Source organism: Petromyzon marinus, chromosome 44 (genome assembly GCF_048934315.1).
Source record: "Petromyzon marinus isolate PM22_M1 ecotype Great Lakes invasive population chromosome 44, UKy_Petmar_22M1.pri1.0, whole genome shotgun sequence".
NCBI lineage: Eukaryota > Metazoa > Chordata > Hyperoartia > Petromyzontiformes > Petromyzontidae > Petromyzon > Petromyzon marinus.
Window position 1 is genome coordinate 4,611,183 of NC_133710.1, and position 21,969 is coordinate 4,633,151.

Sequence of the window (21,969 nt, forward strand, 5' to 3'; positions counted from 1 at the left end):
GTCATGGGGCCGGCAAGCAAGCGGTGCGAGACCCACGGGGTCACTTTGGGTCAAGGTTAGAGGGGAAGGGCGACCCCTTGCTCACTAAGGAGGTGCTGTCTGATTTTGGGAATACGGTGTAGTATTTTTTTTTGCTGGAGGCGGTATTGAGTATTGTGTTGTGGTGGAGTTGGAGGGCTTTGCATTGTTTGGGAATGGGACCTCTGTTTTGGCTGGGCGGGGGGGGGGGTATACCTCTGTGGTTTGGGGGTACAGCGTGGTTTCTACTGCTAGTGTGTGTATATTCGTGTGTATCTTTGTTTCTGCGTATCTCCGTATCGATCTGTGTGTGTGTGTGCGTATTGGATGAGTCATTGGTGACAATCTGGTCTCTTTTTGTTCTCGAGTGCCAGCTGTCCCAATTCTCGTCCGTGGACATAAACCCACGTAACCCCGGAACCCATCCCACAACCGAGTCCAGAGAGAGACGCGCGTGTGATGATGGGTGACCTGCGAGCGATTAACTAAGTGTGCGTGGTGGTTGAGTGATGGGCGAATGGCGGACTATGCTTGTTTTAATGGGTGAGTGATTTTAATACACCGAAGAATGAAACTGGTTTATTATGTTTTTCCCCTTTCTGGCAACAAAACAGGTGTTAAGTTGTTACAACACCAAACTGAAACCTTTTTATAAGGAATCATGTCTGCATTATCCACAATACTTGTGGTCAGAATGCAAACAAAAAATACTCTTATCATATATGCATTGTCCTTGATTGGTCCACACCACAGCTTTCTTTTGTTAGACCAGAGGACGCCAAAAGGCGGTACAGCTGTATGCCGTTTGAGACGAGGCTCACAAGAAAGCTGTCTCTGATGTGGACCAATCAGTTTCAAGGACAATGCATATATTGAGTTTTTTGGTTTACATTCTGACCACAAGTATTGTGATTAATGCACACATGATTCCTTATTTAAAAAAAAGGTTTCAGTTTGGTGTTCTAACAACTTAACACCTGTTTTGTTGCCAGAAAAAATGGTAAAAACCTATTCTTATATTTTGGTACTGGCCATGGAGTTCCCCATGATCTGGTTTGTTGAGTCGGCATTAAGCGGCACCGTTTGCCATCTCCGATTTTGCGTGGTAGCCCTGCTTCTGTCGTCGGTGGTATTCTGATTTAGCGGCACTACACGTTGAAATGACACCACAAATTACACGAGGGGGAATAGCAGCACAACATGGTAGCAGTCGCTGTCTCCCTACTGGAAGACTCTTGCCCCGGGGTCACTCTTACAAAACGAGACTCGTCCTGGCCACTTGCGTTCTCGGCCGGTTGAGCAAAAATCAACTCGAAACTTTACGTCGAGGCTGGCGAGTCAGGCGAAGGCGATGGGAATCTGACTCAAAATGTTTATTTAAGCTGGAGGAATGCGATGAGCTATGAGGCGCCTTTTCTCAATGCTGTCCAGAGGATGCGTGCAGTCGACGTGGCCCGGTGGCCGGCTCTTTGGGCGGAGATAAGAGTCCAGCTCCACGTGGGGCTATAGTGGTCTGGACAAGGAGATAGGAGCCCAGCTCCTCGTGGGGCTGGTGGTCTGGACAAGGAGATAGGAGCCCAGCTTCTCGTGGGGCTGGTGGTCTGGACAAGGAGATAGGAGCCCAGCTCCTCGTGGTGCTAGGATGGTCTTAACAAGACTTTCTTGAGAGCATTATACAGTAGGTGCAATGTGGTTGTCACGTGGCACGCTCGCGCTGTTTGTGAGCCACACACGTCAATCAAACACTGCTCCACCACCCACACCCATCCTCCCACCCACCCTCCCCCCCCATTTCATCAATCTCCTTACCCGGGGCGTACTTCGTAAAGACGATCCCCGGGTCTCATTCCGAGTCAAGTTCACCTCGGCCCTGAGTCATGCACGCGGTGGCTTGGGTGGGTGATCAACATCAGCAACAGTAGCAGCAGGAGAATTCGCAGCGTCATCATCAATCTTTCACGTCATCAGCATCTTCGTCATCGTTGTCCTACACCTCATCAGCATCATGATCAGTATTATCATGCCGCTCCTACGCATCCTCTTTCTTTCCCTCCAGGTCGCCAGGTTCATAGATAGGTCGGTGCAGGCTCGTGAAGGGGAGGGCCACCCAGAACCAGTTCAGATTTCACTTGCCGCTGACGTTAGCCCTGGGCCTGGCATCGAACCAGGTTTGTCGTGCTCTCGGCCCGACCACACTTCTGCTTCCACGCTAATAAACACTGCCCACAAATCCAGCCTCTCTCCTTCTCCGCCCTCCCCCTTGCATTCAAACGCCATTCAAAATGGGTACGCACAGCAGCGATGTCCCCGGCCACAACTGGTGCTGCCTGCCCCCCACCCCCTTACAGCCCTCACGACCACAACTGGAGCCGGATGCCCACGGCTGACCTTGGCGTGTGTGCGGGCACACGGGCGTGTTGTGTACGGGCGTGTTGTGTGCGAGCGTGTTCCCGCCCCGCGCACGCGCGCGTGTTTTCGTAGGGGAGCGGTGGCGCGGCGGTCGGCGCCACTACGACACGAGCCCCCCTGTCGACGCGGAGTTCGATTCCCGCTCACGAACGCCACCACCGGCCAGTGGCGATTATCTGAATCTGGTCGTGCGCCCCTCCCCTAGGTCGACTCTGCCTCAAATGGGTGTCCGTACCTGGTACGGACAAAAATCGCCACTGGGGGAGACACCCGGTGTTCAGCCTTCGTAGATGCTGCGAGCTCACAGCACTCGCCCCAAACGGCCTGTTGAATGTTTGTGCGCTACGAACCTGGCGGGCCGGGGTTCGATTTCCGCACACGGCCAACCGGTCCTGGGGGCATCCCAGAGGTCGACTTGGCCTCAAATGAGTACCTGGTGCGATATGTAAACATCGCTACTAGGGACTCAAAGGCGGCCGGGCGTGGTGCTGCCCACCCACCCCCTCGTGTGCCATGCCAGCCTTTATAGGTGCTCGCTAACAGCGCTTGCCCCTACAGTCTGTTAAGGCTATACGGGGGATCTTTGTGTGTGCTCCCCCCCCCCCCCCCATGTGTCTGAGTGCGCGCGCACGTGTTTGTGTTTTTGCGAGCGTGTTTACGAGTGTCCAGGAATGCGTGCGTGTGCATTCGTGCGTGCGGGTGTAAGTGTTTACGTGCCAGCTCGATCGCTCGGTTAACCCATCACACCTACGTGTGTCCCATCGGCCACCACCTTCCACCAGCGAGCCTTTGGGGCGCACCCAGCCTGGCACACGCGGCGGTCTTGAGCCAATTGCAACTCGGTAACAAGTGGTGGCTACTTTTGCGCGTGCGTGTGCGTGTCTGTGCAGGTGCGCGGTAGTGCAATGGCTATTAGCACACTTTGCCACGAACCCAGAAAACCGAGTTCAATTCTCGTTCGCGAACAATAACAGTGGTGGATGTTTGAACCCGTCCTGGGCCACCTCTAGGTCAACTCGGCCTTAAACAAAGTATCCCCCGGTGCGGTGTGTACACATCGGCATTGGGGGAGACAAAGACGGACCCGGGCGTGGTACTGGCCTCACCACCCCACTCGCGTGCCGTGGCCGGCCTTCTGTATACAGGTGCTGCTCGCTAACGGCGCTTGCCCCCCCCCCAACCCCCCTCTTAAAGACTACACTGTGGGGGGGATCTTTGTCTCTTGTGCAGGTGAGAGCGAGGTGTTGGCGAACCTGCGAGCCATTGCGGACAAGAACCAGGTTTGGCGATCCTACATCGGCATGGGTTACTACGGCTGCTGCGTGCCGGCTGTCATCCAGAGGAACCTGCTGGAGAACGCCGGATGGTACGTGCACCGGCACACAAAAAAAAACCAGAAGGCCATCGCCACCAGCGCCGTCGTGGCGAGCCGTCGCCGTTGGTCCACCGTTTTTATTTGCATCGCAGCGATAAACCTCCGCCACTCGTGACGACGCGGTTATTCTGGGCTTGACCACCTGGACATGAAATTGTAGCCGTTGCATCAGGCCACCCTACGAAGGAAGAAGAAGATGGCCCACCGCTGGACCGAGGGCCTCCCTACTGGCCACCATTGCCATTTTTCTCGGGGCCCAGCGCCGCCGCCGAGCCTGACTCGCTGCTGTGCCACGCGGACTAAGTTCAAACTAAACTATTAAACTTTTATTTATTTTACCAGGCAAGGCCCACTTGAGCTTTATAGCTCTCTTTCGGAAGCGAACTGACTGTCACAAATAATAGCTCCAAGGTAGTGACTTACCATGTGGACATTAAAAGCAGTCGAATAACTATTAATGCACGTTGATCCTAAAGTGGAGGGGAAAATCGGAGGACCCAGAGAAAAATGAATGCTACGTCGGGGAGAGAGACACCGCAAACTCCAAATATACAACAGGCGTCAGGGTCGGGATCGAACCCACGGCCTCCTGTATACCAGGCGAGGTAGTTAACATCTCCTAGCCACCGCGATAAGCTGATCTCGCCGTCGCCGCGGAAATTTTCCGCGGAGGGAGGTCGACCTCCCTGCGCCGAGTCGTCCTTTGTCTCCCCTTCCATTATCTTATTCTCTACCTGATGGAGATCGTGGACGCGTTTTGCATTCCGGCAATTTCTGATGGGGCGAGGCTCTCCATCGTTAGCGTGTTGCATCGGGCCGCATCTTGAAGATGGTCCATCGCCACCGAATTTGGGAAATGGGCCATCCTCCGTGTCGTGCCATCGCGACCGTGATGCACTGGCCCGCGGCAAGGTTGCGTGGAATGCAGTCAACTGTGTGATCTTGGCGAACGGGCGAAGCAGGTTTGAATCGGTTAAAGCTTTGCATGGGACATTATTATCACCAGAGCTATAAGTATAGGGGTGTAACGATTTGCCCTCACTCCCCCCTTGCCCCCCGGCGATTTCATTGACTCTGGCAGTCAAGTTGTGCGATTTGTAATTTCAAGAATTATAAATATGGGTTTTATCGCCACGTGATGAACATTTGTTTCTATTGGATGGCTGGCATCGTGGGTTGGTGGGAAAAAAGGGGCTGCCTCCTCGGCTGTGTCTTCCAGAAGTCACTTGAAGGGATCTCAGAAGTGGTTCTGTGATATCCGCTTCTGCGGGGGCCAGTCTCGGACGTGGGGTGGTGGCACTGCCCCCTTGCGAGGTTTCCCCAATGGATTCTTCCTCTCTTGGGGTACAAATACAAAAACGATACAAATGGAATCAATCTTGATTTGAAGCTTTCGTGACTGCAGGAATCCATACTCTTTGGTTCTTTCGGTAAAGTCGCGTAGTAGGCAGAAATAAAATAAAATAAAACAAATGGCAACGTTTCGATCGCAACACAAGCGGTCGTCATCAGGCCAAACAAAGTCTAACAGCGACCGCTTGTGTTGCGATCGAAACGTCGCGATGTATTTTATTTTACGTCTAAACTGCGCGACTTTACCGAAAGATGCAAATGGAAGTTGTGCGAGGTTAAAAAAAAAACGGACGGCCTAAGTTTCGTCCCCCTGTTTCTCCGTTTTCTGGCTCGTTTCTCAAGTTTTGTTCCATCCATTAGCCTGAATATATTAGAAAATCGTTTGCGTCTGATTTGAATATGTCGGGGGGAGAGAGAAACGCATAATCAAATCTTTGCACTGTCCATTCGAGACGCGCCAATTACTCGTGAATGGAATTCATAAATCGTCTCGAAGCAGGACCATCTCAGTTAAGGGTTTACGAAATGTATGTATGTACCTTGAACTTCTTTTGCACTGTACGTAGCCAACCAATGCTAATAGGAGGTGCGACATGATTTTTAGATTATTTTTTTACGTGATTTTTGGTCTGAGCTTGGCTGTGTTCACTCCAGCGCTGTCCTCTAGACAGTCTGGTCCCTTCACCTGATGAAGGCCACTTGTGTTGTGGCCGAAACGTCGTGATTCTTGTTGTTTTATTTTTTACCTACGTGACTTTACCGAATAGAACCAAAGAGTATGGATCCTTGCAGTCACGAAAGCTTTAAATATAGAATTAAATCAACAATGGTTGTCCTGTGGAGAGACATTCCCCCGTCATAGGAACATATAATTTCCAACACTGGCTCAGGGCTGTAAACGGAAGATGAACGTCAGTGCTTCACCTCTGATGAGCATGGTTGGCTACGTACGGTGCACAGGAAGTTCAACATACACGCAAGCAAATCACTGCGACTTGTTCGTTTTAATTACTCGCCAGATCGCCGCACCTCAAGGCGCTACTGCTGCTGGTGGTGTTGACACTGGGAGTGGTGGTGGTGGTGGTGTTGACACTGGGAGTGGTGGTGGTAGTGGTGTTGTTGACATTGGGAGTGGTAGTGGTGTTGTTGACACTGGGAGTGGTGGTGGTGTTGTTGACACTGGGTGTGGTGGTGGTGGTGTTGACATTGGGAGTGGTGGTGGTGGTGGTGTTGACACTGGGAGTGGTGGTGGTGTTGACACTGGAAGTGGTGGTGGTGGTGGTGGTGTTGACACTGGGAGTGGTGGTGGTGGTGGTGTTGACACTGGGTGTGGTGGTGGTGGTGGTGTTGACACTTGGTGTGGTGGTGGTGGTGTTGACACTGGGTGTGGTGGTGGTGGTGGTGTTGACACTGGGTGTGGTGGTGGTGGTGGTGTTGACACTGGGTTTGGTGGTGGTGGTGGTGGTGGTGTTAACACTGGGTTTGGTGGTGGTGGTGGTGTTGACACTGGGTTTGGTGGTGGTGGTGGTGTTGACACTGGGTTTGGTGGTGGTGGTGGTGGTGTTGACACTGGGTGTGGTGGTGGTGGTGGTGTTGACACTGGGTGTGGTGGTGGTGTTGTTGACACTGGGTGTGGTGGTGGTGTTGTTGACACTGGGAGTGGTGGTGGTGGTGTTGACACTGGGAGTGGTGGCGGTGGTGGTGGTGTTGACACTGGGAGTGGTGGCGGTGGTGGTGGTGTTGACACTGGGAGTGGTGGCGGTGGTGGTGGTGTTGACACTGGGAGTGGTGGCGGTGGTGGTGGTGTTGACACTGGGAGTGGTGGCGGTGGTGGTGGTGTTGACACTGGGAGTGGTGGCGGTGGTGGTGTTGTTGACACTGGGAGTGGTGGTGGCGGTGGTGGTGTTGTTGACACTGGGAGTGGTGGTGGTGTTGTTGACACTGGGTGTGGTGGTGGTGGTGTTGACACTGGGTGTGGTGGTGGTGGTGTTGACACTGGGTGTGGTAGTGGTGGTGGTGGTAGTGGTGTTGACACTGGGTGTGGTGGTGGTGGTGGTGTTGACACTGGGTGTGGTGGTGGTGGTGGTGTTGACACTGGGTGTGGTGGTGGTGGTGGTGTTGACACTGGGTTTGGTGGAGGTGGTGGTGTTGACACTGGGTGTGGTGGAGGTGGTGGTGTTGACACTGGGTGTGGTGGAGGTGGTGGTGTTGACACTGGGTGTGGTGGTGGTGTTGACACTGGGTGTGGTGGTGGTGTTGACACTGGGTGTGGTGGTGGTGGTGGTGTTGACACTGGGTGTGGTGGTGGTGGTGGTGTTGACACTGGGTGTGGTGGTGGTGGTGTTGACACTGGGTGTGGTGGTGGTGGTGTTGACACTGGGTGTGGTGGTGGTGGTGTTGACACTGGGTGTGGTGGTGGTGGTGGTGTTGACACTGGGTGTGGTGGTGGTGGTGGTGTTGACACTGGGTGTGGTGGTGGTGTTGACACTGGGTGTGGTGGGTGTGGTGGTGGTGTTGACACTGGGTGTGGTGGGTGTGGTGGTGGTGTTGACACTGGGTGTGGTGGTGGTGGTGGTGGTGTTGACACTGGGTGTGGTGGTGGTGGTGGTGTTGACACTGGGTGTGGTGGTGGTGGTGGTGTTGACACTGGGTGTGGTGGTGGTGGTGTTGACACTGGGTGTGTGGTGGTGGTGGTGGTGTTGACACTGGGTGTGGTGGTGGTGGTGGTGTTGACACTGGGGGTGGTGGTGGTGGTGGTGGTGTTGACACTGGGTGTGGTGGTGGTGGTGGTGGTGTTGACACTGGGTGTGGTGGTGGTGGTGGTGGTGTTGACACTGGGTGTGGTGGTGGTGGTGGTGTTGACACTGGGTGTGGTGGTGGTGGTGGTGGTGTTGACACTGGGTGTGGTGGTGGTGGTGGTGGTGTTGACACTGGGTGTGGTGGTGGTGGTGGTGGTGTTGACACTGGGTGTGGTGGTGGTGGTGGTGGTGTTGACACTGGGTGTGGTGGTGGTGGTGGTGGTGTTGACACTGGGTGTGGTGGTGGTGGTGGTGGTGTTGACACTGGTGGTGGTGGTGTTGACACTGGGTGTGGTGGTGGTGGTGGTGGTGTTGACACTGGGTGTGGTGGTGGTGGTGGTATTCACAATACAAGCCCCGTGGAATCTTCTTGTTCCGGGCACGCTTGGTTTGTGGATCTCTGGGTGCGGCATCTGAAACAATCGGACGAGTTACGTGGCGTGTGGAAGAGTAGGCCAAATACCCTCGAGCTGGTCACCTCCGGATGGAAATCCAGTCCGCGTCTCGCCCTCGGCATCTCGTCCTCCGTGTCTGACCCGTTGCCCGTGTCCCCGCGTCTCCCCAGGCTGACCCAGTACACGCCCTACCAACCCGAGGTGTCCCAGGGCCGCCTCGAGTCGCTGCTGAACTTCCAGACGATGGTGTGCGACCTCACGGCCCTCGACGTGGCCAACGCCTCCCTCCTGGACGAGGCCACCGCGGCCGCCGAGGCTATGGGCCTGGCCCACAGGTGAGGGCCTCGGGAGGCGGGGTGGGGGGAGAGACGATAACACAACTGGAATGGTGAACGGAAGGTCGACCAGCCAGGGCTGGCAGCCTGGCGAGTGGTGGTGATCGCTCGCCCGCTGGGTGGGGGGGGGGGCCCAAGGCAGACATTAAAAAAAATGTTCATTGAAACATTTCACCTGGATAATGTATTTATGCATGTTGAACTTCTTTCGCGCCGTACGTAGCCAACCGTGCGGGAAGGACAACGAAACTAAATGCACGAAAAGAACGTAAACGCAAAAAGAATCACTCCCAGATGGAACATCTCGCCCTGTTTGCAAGGGTTGTTGACCAGGATGTAAAATGACTCGCACGGCAAACAGACGTGACGACACGTGCACCGTCACGTCTATACAGATGTGAAATACAGTCACCAGGAGTGTCCAGTGACGGCAGCGCCCACAGTTAGCGCGGTTGGCTACGCACAGTGCGAAAGAAATTCCAACGCACGGTGCGTAGGGGACGAGGCGGAGCGCACGAACGTTCACGTGGCAGTCGCGCGCTAAGGTGGGACGTCTGTTGAAAGGTGGACGCATTTGGGGCATTGGTGTCGTACAGAGAGGTGGACTCGCGTCAGTGCCGGGTACACGCGTAAAGAAATGGATGTGCGGTAGAGCGGTCGGCACATTTTTTATATCGCGGTGGGGGGGGGGGGGGGTTAACAATGAATAGAATGGTGGACACCTTGATGGGGACACGGTGAAGGGGGCACGTGATCTTTTTGGACACGTGTTGAGGTGGATGTGTGGTGACGTGCGGACGTGTGTCGCAGGCTGAACAAGAGGAGGAGGTTCCTGGTGGACTCGCGCTGTCACCCGCAGACCATCGCCGTTGTGCAAACGAGAGCCGAGTACGACCTGCACACATCAGTTGTAATGACAACGACGATGATGATGATTGTGCTGCTGATGATGATGATGCTGATGAACGTGGTGGTGATGAAGATGGTGGGGAGTGTTGGCATTGATGTCAATGGTTAAGATGTTGTTGATGATGATAGCAACGATGACATTTATTGGCTAAAACTCCAGCTCCCAGAATGCAGATATCGATGGTGGTGATGATGATTATTCTTGGTTCTTTCGGTAAAGTCACTTGACTTTACCGAAAGAACCAAGAATATGAATCCCTGCAGTCGCAAAAGCTTTAAATAAAAAAACTGCTGATGATTGTGATTGGTGGACTCTATCTGTGGCAGGTCTATCGGCGTGCAGGTGGAACTGGTGGACGCCTATGACCTGTCGAGGGTGGACGAGGGGGTGAGCGGCGTTCTCTTCCAGTACCCGGACACGGAGGGGCTCGTGCGGGACCCTTCGCTCATTGTGGAGTGGGCACACAAGAGTGGGGTGGGTGCCACACCGCACCTGCAGCTGCACCTGCACCCTCCCCTGCACACACCTAGCACATTCACACAGCTAGCACCACGCACCTAGCACATTCACACAGCTAGCATATTCACACAGCTAGCACATTCACGCACAGCTAGCACATTCACACACAGCTAGCACATTCACACAGCTAGCACCACACACAGCGAGCACATTCACACAGCTAGCACCACACACAGCTAGCACCACACACAGCTAGCACATTCACACACAGCTAGCACATTCACACACAGCTAGCACATTCTCACACAGCTAGCACATTCTCACACAGCTAGCACATTCTCACACAGCTAGCACATTCTCACACAGCTAGCACATTCTCACACAGCTAGCACATTCTCACACAGCTAGCACATTCTCACACAGCTAGCACATTCTCACACAGCTAGCACATTCACACACAGCTAGCACATTCACACACAGCTAGCACATTCACACACAGCTAGCACATTCTCACACAGCTAGCACATTCACACACAGCTAGCACATTCACACACAGCTAGCACATTCACACACAGCTAGCACATTCACACACAGCTAGCACATTCACACACAGCTAGCACATTCACACACAGCTAGCACCACACACCCAGCACCACACACCTGTACATTCACACACCTAGCACCACACACCTGTACATTCACACACCTGTACATTCACACACCTAGCACCGCACACCTAGCACCACACACCTGTACATTCACACACCCAGCACCACACGCCTGTACATTCACACACTTAGCACCACACGCCTGTACACTCACACACCTGTACATTCACACACCTGTACATTCACCCACCCAGAACCACACACCTGTACATTCACCCACCCAGCCCCACGCACCTGCCTCCCCCCACCCTCCCCCCTGCACACGCCCTTCACCCAAGGCCCGCACACACCTTCAATCAATCAATAAATCTTTATTTTGCGTGCCAATGTCGCCCTCAATAAAGTAGTGCATCGCCACACAATACAGCAGAAGGTTGAACGGTTACAGGGGGCATAGAGCAAACAGGGATGAGAAAAGGAGCCCGTCACCACCTTAGGCCTCTTACACCGAACAGCACAACGTCAATTGCAACCTGCGTGCAATGAGCAGCGTAAGCTCGGTAAGTAGTCAATAAACTAATTGATAATTCAAAGAAACTGGTTGGTTTTGCACATCCCTCCCCCCCCCCCCCCCCCTTATTAAACGTTAGATTTCATGGGAAGGCAAGTCTGTACAGGTGTGTGTGTGTCGCACATACCACGGGAATCGAGTGACGCTCATCGCCAGATGTTTGAGGCTGCTCTCGGGACCGCTTTGTGGCCCGCCTGCCCCCCGCCTCTCCGGCGTCGGGCGGACAATCCTTTGGCTGGCCAAGTCTTGCCATTCCCGTGGAACGGAGTGTGCAGAATGTGCCTGAGAACTCGAGGGAGGATGCGGTTTTGCAGGTAGATTGGGGGGAGGGGGACCCAAGCCACGCTGTGCTTTTTATACGTTAGGAGACTCATGCCCCCAGGGGCTACGCTTGCAAATGAGACTCTTCCAAATGTCTTGAGTTCTCACCCTGGCTACATAAAAATCCAGTCGCGCTCGCTCCCCATCGCAATCGATGACCCACCCACCTACCCCCACCCCACCATCTCATTCACTCACTCAATCACTCATCCGCTCACTCGCCCACTCATTCTTGCAAATCAGATCCAACGTGGTCCCGTGAGTTCTCTCTCTCACCTGGTTTGAACAAAAATTCTATACCCCTGCCGCACCATTACTTGACCCTGCTGCTGCTACTGCTGCTGTCTTCCTGCTGCTGCTGCTGTTGCAGGCGCTGGCGGTGTGCGCCACGGACCTGCTGGCGCTGTGCGTGTTGCGCCCCCCGGGGGAGCTGGGCGTGGACATCGCGCTGGGGAGCACGCAGAGGCTGGGGGTGCCGCTGGGCTACGGGGGCCCCCACGCCGCCTTCTTCTCCGTGCGCGAGCCCCTCACTCGCCTCATGCCCGGCCGCATGGTCGGGGTCTCACGGTACGCGACGATGGCGGCGCGCAAAGACAACGCGGGAAGACACGTGGCGCACGCGCGCGTCAATGCGGCACGCCCGGGTCAACGGGCGGTGTCGCATTGCGCTCGTTGGCACACGTGTGCTCGTTGGCACACGTGTGCTCGTTGGCACACGTGTGCTCGTTGGCACACGTGTGAACACGTGCCCATCAATGTATGCGGTGTTCATGGCGATCGTCCTGCATTGAATGAGCGTGTTATGATGATGATGTTGTTGTTAATGGTGGTGGTGCTGTGTTGGTGCGTGATGGTGTTGATGACTGCGATGGTGGTGCTGTATTGGCGGTGTTGTGATCGGATTGATTGCTGATCATGCCGATGTGCTGGTGCTATGGTGATGAATTGATCTTGCTGTTGATGGTGTGATGATGGTGCTGTGTTGAATATGCTATATTGATGGTGCTGCGATATTACTGTGCTAAATTGTGCCGTGTCGATTGGATGCTGTGATGGGTGTTGATAATCGACCGTGGTGCTGCGTTGATGGCGGTGTGCCATGTAGGGACGTCGCCGGTAAGGAGGTGTACCGCTTGGCGCTACAGACGCGGGAGCAGCACATCCGCCGTGACAAAGCCACCAGCAACATCTGCACCGCACAGGCACGCATCGCCACCATGACGATGTTGACGATAACGATTAGCTGCGTCCTATTTTAGCTGGGTGGATCGGCCAACCGGAACATAATTCTGCATAAGGCCCACCACAGCCAGGCATGCCTCTCGTTGCTACGGCTGTGGCTGCTAGTCACGTGCTACCAACTAAATGATATTGGAGACCCGGAACCTACTTGGTGGAGCCTATGCCTGATAATGATGATTATGATGACGGTGATGCTAACGGTGGCGGCGGTGGTGGTCATTATGGCTCCAAACTGCTAACGATGGCGATTATGGTGAAAGTGGTGATGGTGATGATTTATCGTTTGTACGCGTTTAAGCGGTGCAAGGCTTTGCAGTGTGTGGCCATTTTTTGGTGTGTTGTATCTGTGGTGTGGCGTGACCCCGGTGTGGTGTGCACACAGGCCCTGCTGGCGAACATGGCTGCGATGTTCGCTGTTTACCACGGTCCCCACGGCTTGAGACACATCGCTCAGCGCGTGCACAACTCCACACTGCTCCTCGCCGAAGGTACACGCTCGCGTCTCCGCCGTGCCTCCGCCGTGTCTCCCCACGCGTCTCTCGCCCGTGTCTCCCCACGCGTATCTCGCCCGTGTCTCGCAGTGATGAATAGTTGAAACTGTCCTGGGCCCTCCCCTAGGTCGACTCGGCCTTAAATACGTACGCTTTGTAAAACATCACTGGGGAGACGAAGGTGGCCAGGCGTCGGTGGTGATGGCCGCCCCATCACCTCCCGTGTGCCGTGCCGTGCCGGCCTTTAATGGGTGCTACTCACTGACGCCGCTTGCCCCCGACATTGTGAAATTCTGTATGGGGGGATCTTTGTCTTGGTGGTGCAGGTGTGCGTCGCGCTGGCCACCGCCTGCACCACGGCTCGTTCTTCGACTCGGTGAAGGTGGACTGCGGCGACGCCGGGCGCGGGGTGGTGCGACGCGCCCGCGAGCGCGAGATCAACCTTCGCCTGTTCCCCGACGGAGCGGTGTGTGGCACTCCATCATCATCATCACCACCATCGTCATCGCCACCGTGGCATCGTCAACCGCTACCGTCGTCACCGTCGTCGCCATCACCGTCATCGGTATCACCAAAACCATCGTAATCATTCAACGCCACCGCCATCATTGCCAGAATCCTCATCGTCATCGTAAAATAACCACCATTATTACCATCACGACCACCATCATCAACCTTGACCTCCAATTGTTCCCCCCCCCCCTCTCCCGCGCTACCCCCATAGCTCGGGGTGTCGCTGGACGAGACGGTGACGGAGCGTGACCTCGATGACCTCCTGTGGGTGTTCGGCTGTGAGTCGTCCGCGGTAAGAAAATCACCAAGTTAGAAACTCCGCTTCGCCCACCCACGTTTCTCAACGGTCAGAAAGGAATTGTAATATTATAAGTCGAATAATAATCCGACTTGCACTGTAAGAAATTAAAAATAATTCAATTAGTTGGTTTACGTTCGTGCAATACTATTTTTCTATTAAGCACGCGATGACGCAGTTGTTTTTGCGCCAATTTCTCTTTGCTTCATCGCTGTAACTTCATGTGCGTTTGTTTTGCTTTTGACATTCTGGTGACTTGCTGGCCACTCTTGCAACTGCGATTCATCCTGGTCTCATCTTCTTTGGTTCTTTCGGTAAAGTCACGTAGAATGAGAATAAAATAATAAATTGATAAAATAAAATAACACAATAATATTCTCACGACGTTTCGGCCACAACACAAGCGGCCTTCATCTTTGTGTTGTGGCCGAAACGTCGTGAGAATATTATTGTGTTATTTTATTTTATCAATTTTTTATTTTATTCTCATTCTACGTGACTTTACCGAAAGAACCAAAGAAGATGAATCCTTGCAGTCACGAAAGCTTGAAATCATCCTGGTCTCTTGAGGTCCAACATGTCCCAACAAAATGAACTTGAAATCTTGAAACGCGTTACATCTATTTAGAATCTTTTACTTAGACTCGAGGAATCCGACGAGCTATGAATCTCTTTTTTCGCACGTGTCCAGTATGTAGCCTGCGCACGTCCCATTGATCCACTCGTTCCTCTTGCTGCGTCTCGCCGTAATTCCAAACGTGCCCCCCCCCCCCCGCCGCGCCTCTTTCCTCACCCTTCGGTTTTTTGTTCCGCCAGGAGTTGCTGGCGGAGGCGGTGGAGGGGGAGCCACGGGGGAGCCTCCTGCAATCTCCCTTGCGCCGCACGAGTGAATTCCTCACCCACCCAGTCTTCAACAGGTGCGTACGTACGTGCATGCGTGCATGCAGGCAATGTCAGGCAGTAGTGATTACCTCTCTGGGAACTGTGGGGGCAGCCAAACATGGAATGGTGGGTCGTTTCCTGGTGCGAATGTGTGTGTGTCGGTGTCTTTGTGAGTGTCCCTGTGCGTGTTGGGGAGACTCGTGAAGGATGCTACTGGGCAGTTGGAGGCAGTCGCCCTCCAGCAATAACTGAGAGCAGAGCAGCGACGCTCACAACAACGAGCGGAGCGCCGGGCGGCTAAGATTCAGCAAGTTGGCACAAGTAGGCACTACAGCTGGCGCATCTACTAGTCGTCGGAGTCGGCCAACCCATGGCACCTGGGTCTGTCCCAAGATCTCCTGTCAGCGTGCCTTCGACACTTCATGAGGCCTCAAAGTCCACCTGGCCTAGCACCAGAGGCGGGCCGTCAGGGCCATCAAGGCCTTCTCTGCTGGCCTAGAGATTGTCAGAATCAGAAAATGTTATTGTTATAATTTCATATATATTTTCATTAATGCTATATGTATTTTGCAAAGTTCGTTCCCATAAGTTTATTGACGTAAGTTCATTGCTACTCTCTCCCTCAGTTGCGCTGCTTCCAGTGCAGCTAATAAATTAGAGCTTTTATCAAATCAGATTTACCACCTGTGCTGTCTCCGCCTCCTCCGGGTGAAAAATCTACCCTGAGGCCTTCAGAATGTCGAGTGAATCCCCTCTGTTGTTGAAGAAAATGGGGACGATGTTGTTTGTCATCTTCTTTAACCAACCAGATTCCGAGTTTGCCATGGTGGGCGTGTTCTTTTACACGCCAGAGCCTTCTAGCCGCCTACGTCAGCATTTTTCGTGTGGCGTGATCGGAGGGCCAGTTAGCTAACTGAAGTAAAACTCGCTAACACATAACGTAGCATCATCTAAGATGAATATAAACTTTCTTTCGTAACGTTTAGATTTTTAGATGCAGTGCTTTAGATTTTTTTTTTTTCTGTGGGGAAGCCTGTTGAAGCCTCATTGTGTTTTGATTTAAAGCTTTCGTGACTGCAGGGATTCATATTCCACAACAAATTTTCTTGCTGTGGTTTTCACACCTGATGATGATTGCTTGTGTTGCAGTCGAAACGTCGTGAGAATTTTATTTTTTATATTTTTATTATTTTATTGTTTCCCTTCTACGTGACTTTACCGAAAGAACCAAGAATACCTGATTGTGTTATTTGTGTTTTACGGCATTTTTGCTTGCTTTGTGGTTGTACAGTATGAGTAAATGTGACTGGTTGTTGTTTGTTCTTGTTTCTTTGGTAATGACATTGATTTGGGCTATGCGAGGTCTATTTGTGATGCAGCATCCTGTCGTACTGCGTAATAGTGGTACATCCTTGATGGTTTCAGTCACCAATGTATTCATGTCTCTGCAATTACTGTATTGCAACTCTTTTAAGTGTTGAGCCTCGTGTTAAATCACTTCATTCCACTCGATAAAGGTTCCTGTCACTGAATATGGAGTGGTTACATCGAATGACAATAGCCAATAGCCCTAGTGCCATGGTGAGGTTATTCGAAGGCGGTTTAATTGCGGGAGGATAGCACTGAAGGCCTTGGTGTAAAACACATGGCCCGCCACTGCCTAGCATAGGCGCCACTTAGTGACGTCACCGTCACTCAGTGGTGAATGCCTTGTTTTGGTATTGGGGAGCGGAAGTGTAGCGGTTAGCGCACTGCGCCACGAACCCGGTGACCCAGTTCGATTCCCGCTCACGTCAAACACCAGTGACGCTTATCTGAACCGGCCCTGGGCCTCCCCCAGATCGACTCGGCCTCAAATGAGGATCTCGTGGCGGTGTGTAAACTTCGCCACTTGGGAGACAAAGTTAGCCTGGCGTAGTTCTGGCCACCTACCCCCCTAGTGTGCTGTGCCGGCCTTCATAGGGCCTCGCCCACAGCACTTGCCCCAAACGGTCTGTTGTTAAAGGCTGTACGGGGATCTTTGTATTTGCTTTGTGTGTCCCTGTGTGCACGCTTGAGGGCAACATCGGGCGGTGACAATGACGTCATGTAAACGGTGGCGTCAGCCACGCATGGGGTGGGGGGGTCATGTCCTGGTGTGTGCTGTGTGTCTTTGTTTGCGTGTGGGGAGCGGTGGTGTAGCGGTTAGCATGCTGCGGCTACGAACCTGGCGGGCCCGAGTTCGATTCCCGTTCACGGCCAAAATCGCTGAACCGGTCCTGGGCCTCCCCTAGGTCGATTCAGCCTCAAATGAGTACCTGGTGCGGTGTGTAAATGTCGCCACTGGGGAGACAAAGGCGGCCGGGCGTGGTGTTGGCCACCCAGCCCTCTGGTGTGCCGTCTCGGCCTTCATAGGTGCTCGCTAACAGCACTTGCCCAACAGTCTGTTTTGGCTACACGGGGGATCGTTGTCTTTGTTGCAGTTTGCGCACTGCGCTATGAACCCAGCGCCCCAAGTTGGGAGCGGTATTGGCCCCTTGGTGTGCCATGCCGGCCCTCATTGATGCTCGCTTGCAGCACTTGCCCCCCGCGGTCTGCGTAGTTTACCTGCTGATATTTATCTTTGTTGCACTTCTCTCCACAGCCACCACTCTGAGACGAACCTGGTTCGCTATCTGAAGCGGCTGGAGAATAAGGACATCTCCCTCGTGCACAGCATGATCCCCCTGGTGAGTCCCTGATCTCCCTGGTGAGTCCTTGATCCCTCTCGTGAGTCCCTGATCCCATCGGTGAGTCCCTGATCCCATCGGTGAGACCCTGATCCCACCGGTGAGTCCCTGATCCCACCGGTGAGTCCCTGATCCCACCGGTGAGACCCTGATCCCACCGGTGAGACCCTGATCCCACCGGTGAGTCCCTGATCCCACCGGTGAGTCCCTGATCCCACCGGTGAGACCCCGATCCCACCGGTGAGACCCCGATCCCACCGGTGAGACCCCGATCCCACCGGTGAGACCCTGATCCCACCGGTGAGTCCCTGATCCCGCCCATACCCCTGGTGCATATGGATGGACTCATTTATTGATTGGCGTATGTGTTGATATGTTGATTAATTGATGTACGGACGGGCTGATTGGTTGACTGGCTGATTAGTTGATTGGTTGACGAGTTGGTTGATTAATTGGCCCATTCTATGTATGTCCCCCCCCTCCAGGGTTCGTGCACCATGAAGCTCAATAGCTCCACAGAACTCATGGTGAGTTGGGGTGGGGGATAGAGGTGGGAGGTGTGAAGGGGGGTGCTATAGGGGGTCGGGGTGTAGGGGTAGTGTCAGTTCTCATCTCTGCTTCACACGAGCTTCCACCACCGCTTCATGGACTACGGAGGGAGGGGCCTTGGGGGGGAGGGGCGGCACCAGGTGAGAGGGGGGCAAGGGGAGGGGCAATGGGGGGGGGGGGAGTCGGTCCACCGAGAAGTGGAGCGTTCCCTTGCGTGCCTGTGCACGGCTGGGCAGTGTCATTGCAGGGAGAGATTAATGCAAGGGGAGGAGGGAGGGGGGGGAAGAGGGGAGAGGAGGAGGAGGGAGGAGGGGGGATTGAGAGATTGGCTGACATAGAGGAGAGTGGGAAGAGTGACGCATGGACGTTGAGCGAGCGAGAGAGAGTGACGCCTGGGGAGGGGGAGGTTGTGATGAATTGAAGATGGGGGAGAAGAAATGAACTTAGAAGAAAGGGGCAGGGATGGACTGCAGTGTGGAGAGACTGGGAGGCATGAAGAGAATTGAAGGATGGATGCAGGAGGAGAAAAGGAGAGACGGATCAAAGTCAGAAGGGAGATATTTAATTCGGGCTGCGGCGTTGATGGAGTCAGTCCCCGCTGCCCCGTTCTGAGGGGGCGTCCATAAATGACGTCACGCACCTGGGGGGGGGGGGGGGGTCAGACATTTGTGACGATGTGTGACAAGAGATGGGGGGGGGTTTGAGAAATGTGACGTCACATCAAAATGCGCAACTTTAAATAAATATAGACAACACGTTCTACTTAGTTAAATATAATTTTTAATAAATGTTTTCTCCTACAACATCAGAGTGCAGCGCCACATTAAACACGCGCTACAATGACAATAGTTTAAAGCGATTTGAAACTTGTTTTATGTTTTTGGGGGGGTGTCTGACTTTGTGATGCCGTGTGACGACGGGGGGGGGTTCAAAAATCGTCCAAAATCGCGTGACGTCATTTATGGACGGCCCCTGACCACTGCCCCCCACCCTGCCCGTGCCCCCCCCCCCCCCCCAGCCCGTGACGTGGAACGCCTTCTCGGGGCTTCACCCCTTCGCCCCGCGGGAGCAGGCGCAGGGCTACACGCAGATGCTGTCCGAGCTGGAGCGCGCGCTGTGCGAGATCACGGGATACGACCGCATCTCCTTCCAGCCCAACAGGTGCTGGCCAACGCAGGGGCGACGCACGTCCCCCCCCCCCCTCCCCCCCCCCAAAGACAAAGACCCCCTGCATAGCCTTAAGGGACCGTTTAGGGCAAGTGCTGTGAGCGAGTAGCACCTATTAAGGCCAGCATTGTGCACGAGGGGCTGGCGTGGCCAGCACCGTTCGAGGCCGCCTTTTGTCCCGCCGGCTCTGATGTTTTTAAGCAATTCACCCAGCGCTCACTGTGGCCAAAGTCGACCTCTGGTAGGCCCCAGGATTGGTTCGGGCATCACTCGCCGCCGATGTGAGCCGTGGCTTGCTTTGGTTCTTCGGCAAAACCGGAAATTTGGAAGGGCATGCAAAATGTTGCCGATGTTTGTTGCGCTCGTTTCGCTCTGAGGTCGCGTGGCCGCCACAGGTCGGCGCTCCGCTACTTTCGTGGTGTCCGACCGGTCGGGCAATGGGAACCGACAGTCGGCAGAGACGTCGATGACTCGGGCGGGCAATGACATAAGCCGAGGCCCGGCTCCTCCGTGACGCCGCTGTGTGTTGCCGTGGTGTCGTCAGTGGAGCGCAGGGAGAGTACGCGGGGCTCGCCGCAATCCGCGCGTACCTCAAGTCCCAAGGGCAGGGCCATCGCAACGTGAGTACCCGAGCACCTGCCGTGACCCCAATCCTGACCAACTCTCACCATGGGCCCCCCTCCCCGCACGAGCGGGAGGGGGTGATGGCGGTAGGGGTTATGGAGGGGGTGGGAAGGGTGACTGGGGTGGGGTTGAAGGGGGGTGGGGGTTACAGGGGAGGTGGGGATATGAGGATGAATCCCCTACCTACCCATGGGTGATGGTGGCGGCGGTGATGGTAGTGGTGGTGGCAGTAGTGGTGGTGGCGGCGGTGATGACGGTGGTGGTGATGACGGTGGTGGCAGTGGGTGGTGGTTGTGCTCGTGGTGATAGTTGCCATCACAGTTGTGGTGATGATGGTGTGATGACAACAGCGTGGTGTTGATGACGGTGGCGGTCTTCGGAGCCGTGATGGTGCGTTGGTTACGTTCCAGCAATAGCTGCAGCAGCGACTACCGTGGTGGTGGCAAATTCTCGGTGAAATGTGCGCGATTCTCGACATCACCCCCAGGTTTGCCTCATCCCTAAGTCGGCTCATGGCACGAACCCGGCTAGCGCCCAGATGTCCGGCATGAAGGTGCAGCCCGTGGACATCGACCGGAGCGGCAACATGGACATGGCTCACCTCAAGGCCATGGTGCGGCTCGCTTTGGGGGGGGGGAGGGGGGTGGGGGGAGCTGCTAGTCACGGCTTCGCTTTTAGTGGGAGGGAGAGCAAGAGAGAGAGGAGCGGAGAGGCCAGGGTCTCCCTTTGTAACAGAGCCGCTTGCCTCAATTCCCATGACCATCTGATAAGTAAGGCCAGGCCCTGTTCGTATGCAGAGCCAGTGGGCCTGGGCCTTGTTTCTTCACGTGGGCAGCATTGCCTGAAAGCCACCATGTGTTTGGGAGGCTCAAGAGGGGGGGGGCACCACTGTGAGCTGGCAGCCCCCCCTCCATCATCTGCCCATAGCCACACCCACTCGACCACTAACCCCGCCTCTGCCCGCACCGTGGGTTCAGCATGAAGCCCAGAATTTTTATACCAGCGATAAAATCCAGATTTTTTTTTGCGAAAGCTTCTGGGACTCTCCTGGCCAAAAATCGGGCAAGTATATAATTTTAAGGGAGCTGTGTTTATACACATTTACCCAGGCCGCCCAGGGATCAACATGGAACAGAGGTACACATGGCCAGTAGCGTCTCAAAACATTGGTTAATTTGGAATTTAAATAGGACCCCTTATCCAATTTCCCTGCTCGTTGTAGCTTAGCGCCTAGGCCCCTCCGGCCTGCGTGCCCTGGTGCGTTTGCACCACCTGCACGCTCGATAGCTACGCCCCTGCTAAGTAACATCGTTAAGAAATTACGATGGTGTAATTATCAGTTTACGATCGACTTGCGAGCGGTCTCGACGCCCAGCATCGACAATACAATGCTATCGTAGTCCATCGTGTAATTCACCCCGTGTGTGTCCCCGCGTGTGTCCCCATGTGGTCCCCGCGTGCGGTCCCCGGGCAGGCGGAGAAGCACAAGGATAACCTGGCGGCCATCATGATCACGTACCCGTCTACGTACGGCGTGTTCGAGGAGAACATCCGTGACGTGTGCGACCTGGTGCACGCGCACGGCGGGCAGGTCTACCTGGACGGCGCCAACATGAACGCGCAGGTGTGTGTGTCCGACACGCGTGTGCGTACGTACGCACAGGTGTAAATATACACCTGCGGGCGTGCGTGTGTGTGTGTACGCAATTTCTATCCCGCTTGTTTTTTTTCTCTGATTTCAATTTTCTTTTGCTCTCCCGATTTCTCCTCGGTAGCTTTTTGAAATGTTTTTCTAATGAGCTTGCTTTTTGGTCCGATTCCTGCTTGGTTATTTTGATTTTCTATACGGTTGTTTTGACTCTCCTCCAGTTGCTCCGATTTATGGTCGCTTTTCGTTGCTGTTCTTTGCATTTTTAAATGAAATTTTGCTTTTGTCATTTGGG

The 21,969-nt window shown here is 54.3% G+C and overlaps 1 protein-coding gene across 1 annotated transcript in view; it reads left to right on the forward strand.

The window, feature by feature from the left end:
* The window catches only part of GLDC (glycine decarboxylase), a 45,398-nt gene that overhangs the window by 14,723 nt on the left and 8,706 nt on the right, over positions 1–21,969 (forward strand). Inside the window, exons 3-18 of the mRNA XM_076073943.1 lie at positions 3,658–3,793; positions 8,519–8,683; positions 9,494–9,571; positions 9,920–10,067; positions 11,923–12,119; positions 12,658–12,754; positions 13,177–13,282; positions 13,612–13,751; positions 14,010–14,090; positions 14,913–15,013; positions 17,602–17,686; positions 18,172–18,213; positions 19,254–19,396; positions 19,947–20,022; positions 20,514–20,639; positions 21,501–21,650. Of these exons, the coding sequence (XP_075930058.1) occupies positions 3,658–3,793; positions 8,519–8,683; positions 9,494–9,571; positions 9,920–10,067; positions 11,923–12,119; positions 12,658–12,754; positions 13,177–13,282; positions 13,612–13,751; positions 14,010–14,090; positions 14,913–15,013; positions 17,602–17,686; positions 18,172–18,213; positions 19,254–19,396; positions 19,947–20,022; positions 20,514–20,639; positions 21,501–21,650 (1,871 nt within the window). The remainder of the gene's footprint in view (positions 1–3,657; positions 3,794–8,518; positions 8,684–9,493; positions 9,572–9,919; positions 10,068–11,922; positions 12,120–12,657; positions 12,755–13,176; positions 13,283–13,611; positions 13,752–14,009; positions 14,091–14,912; positions 15,014–17,601; positions 17,687–18,171; positions 18,214–19,253; positions 19,397–19,946; positions 20,023–20,513; positions 20,640–21,500; positions 21,651–21,969) is intronic.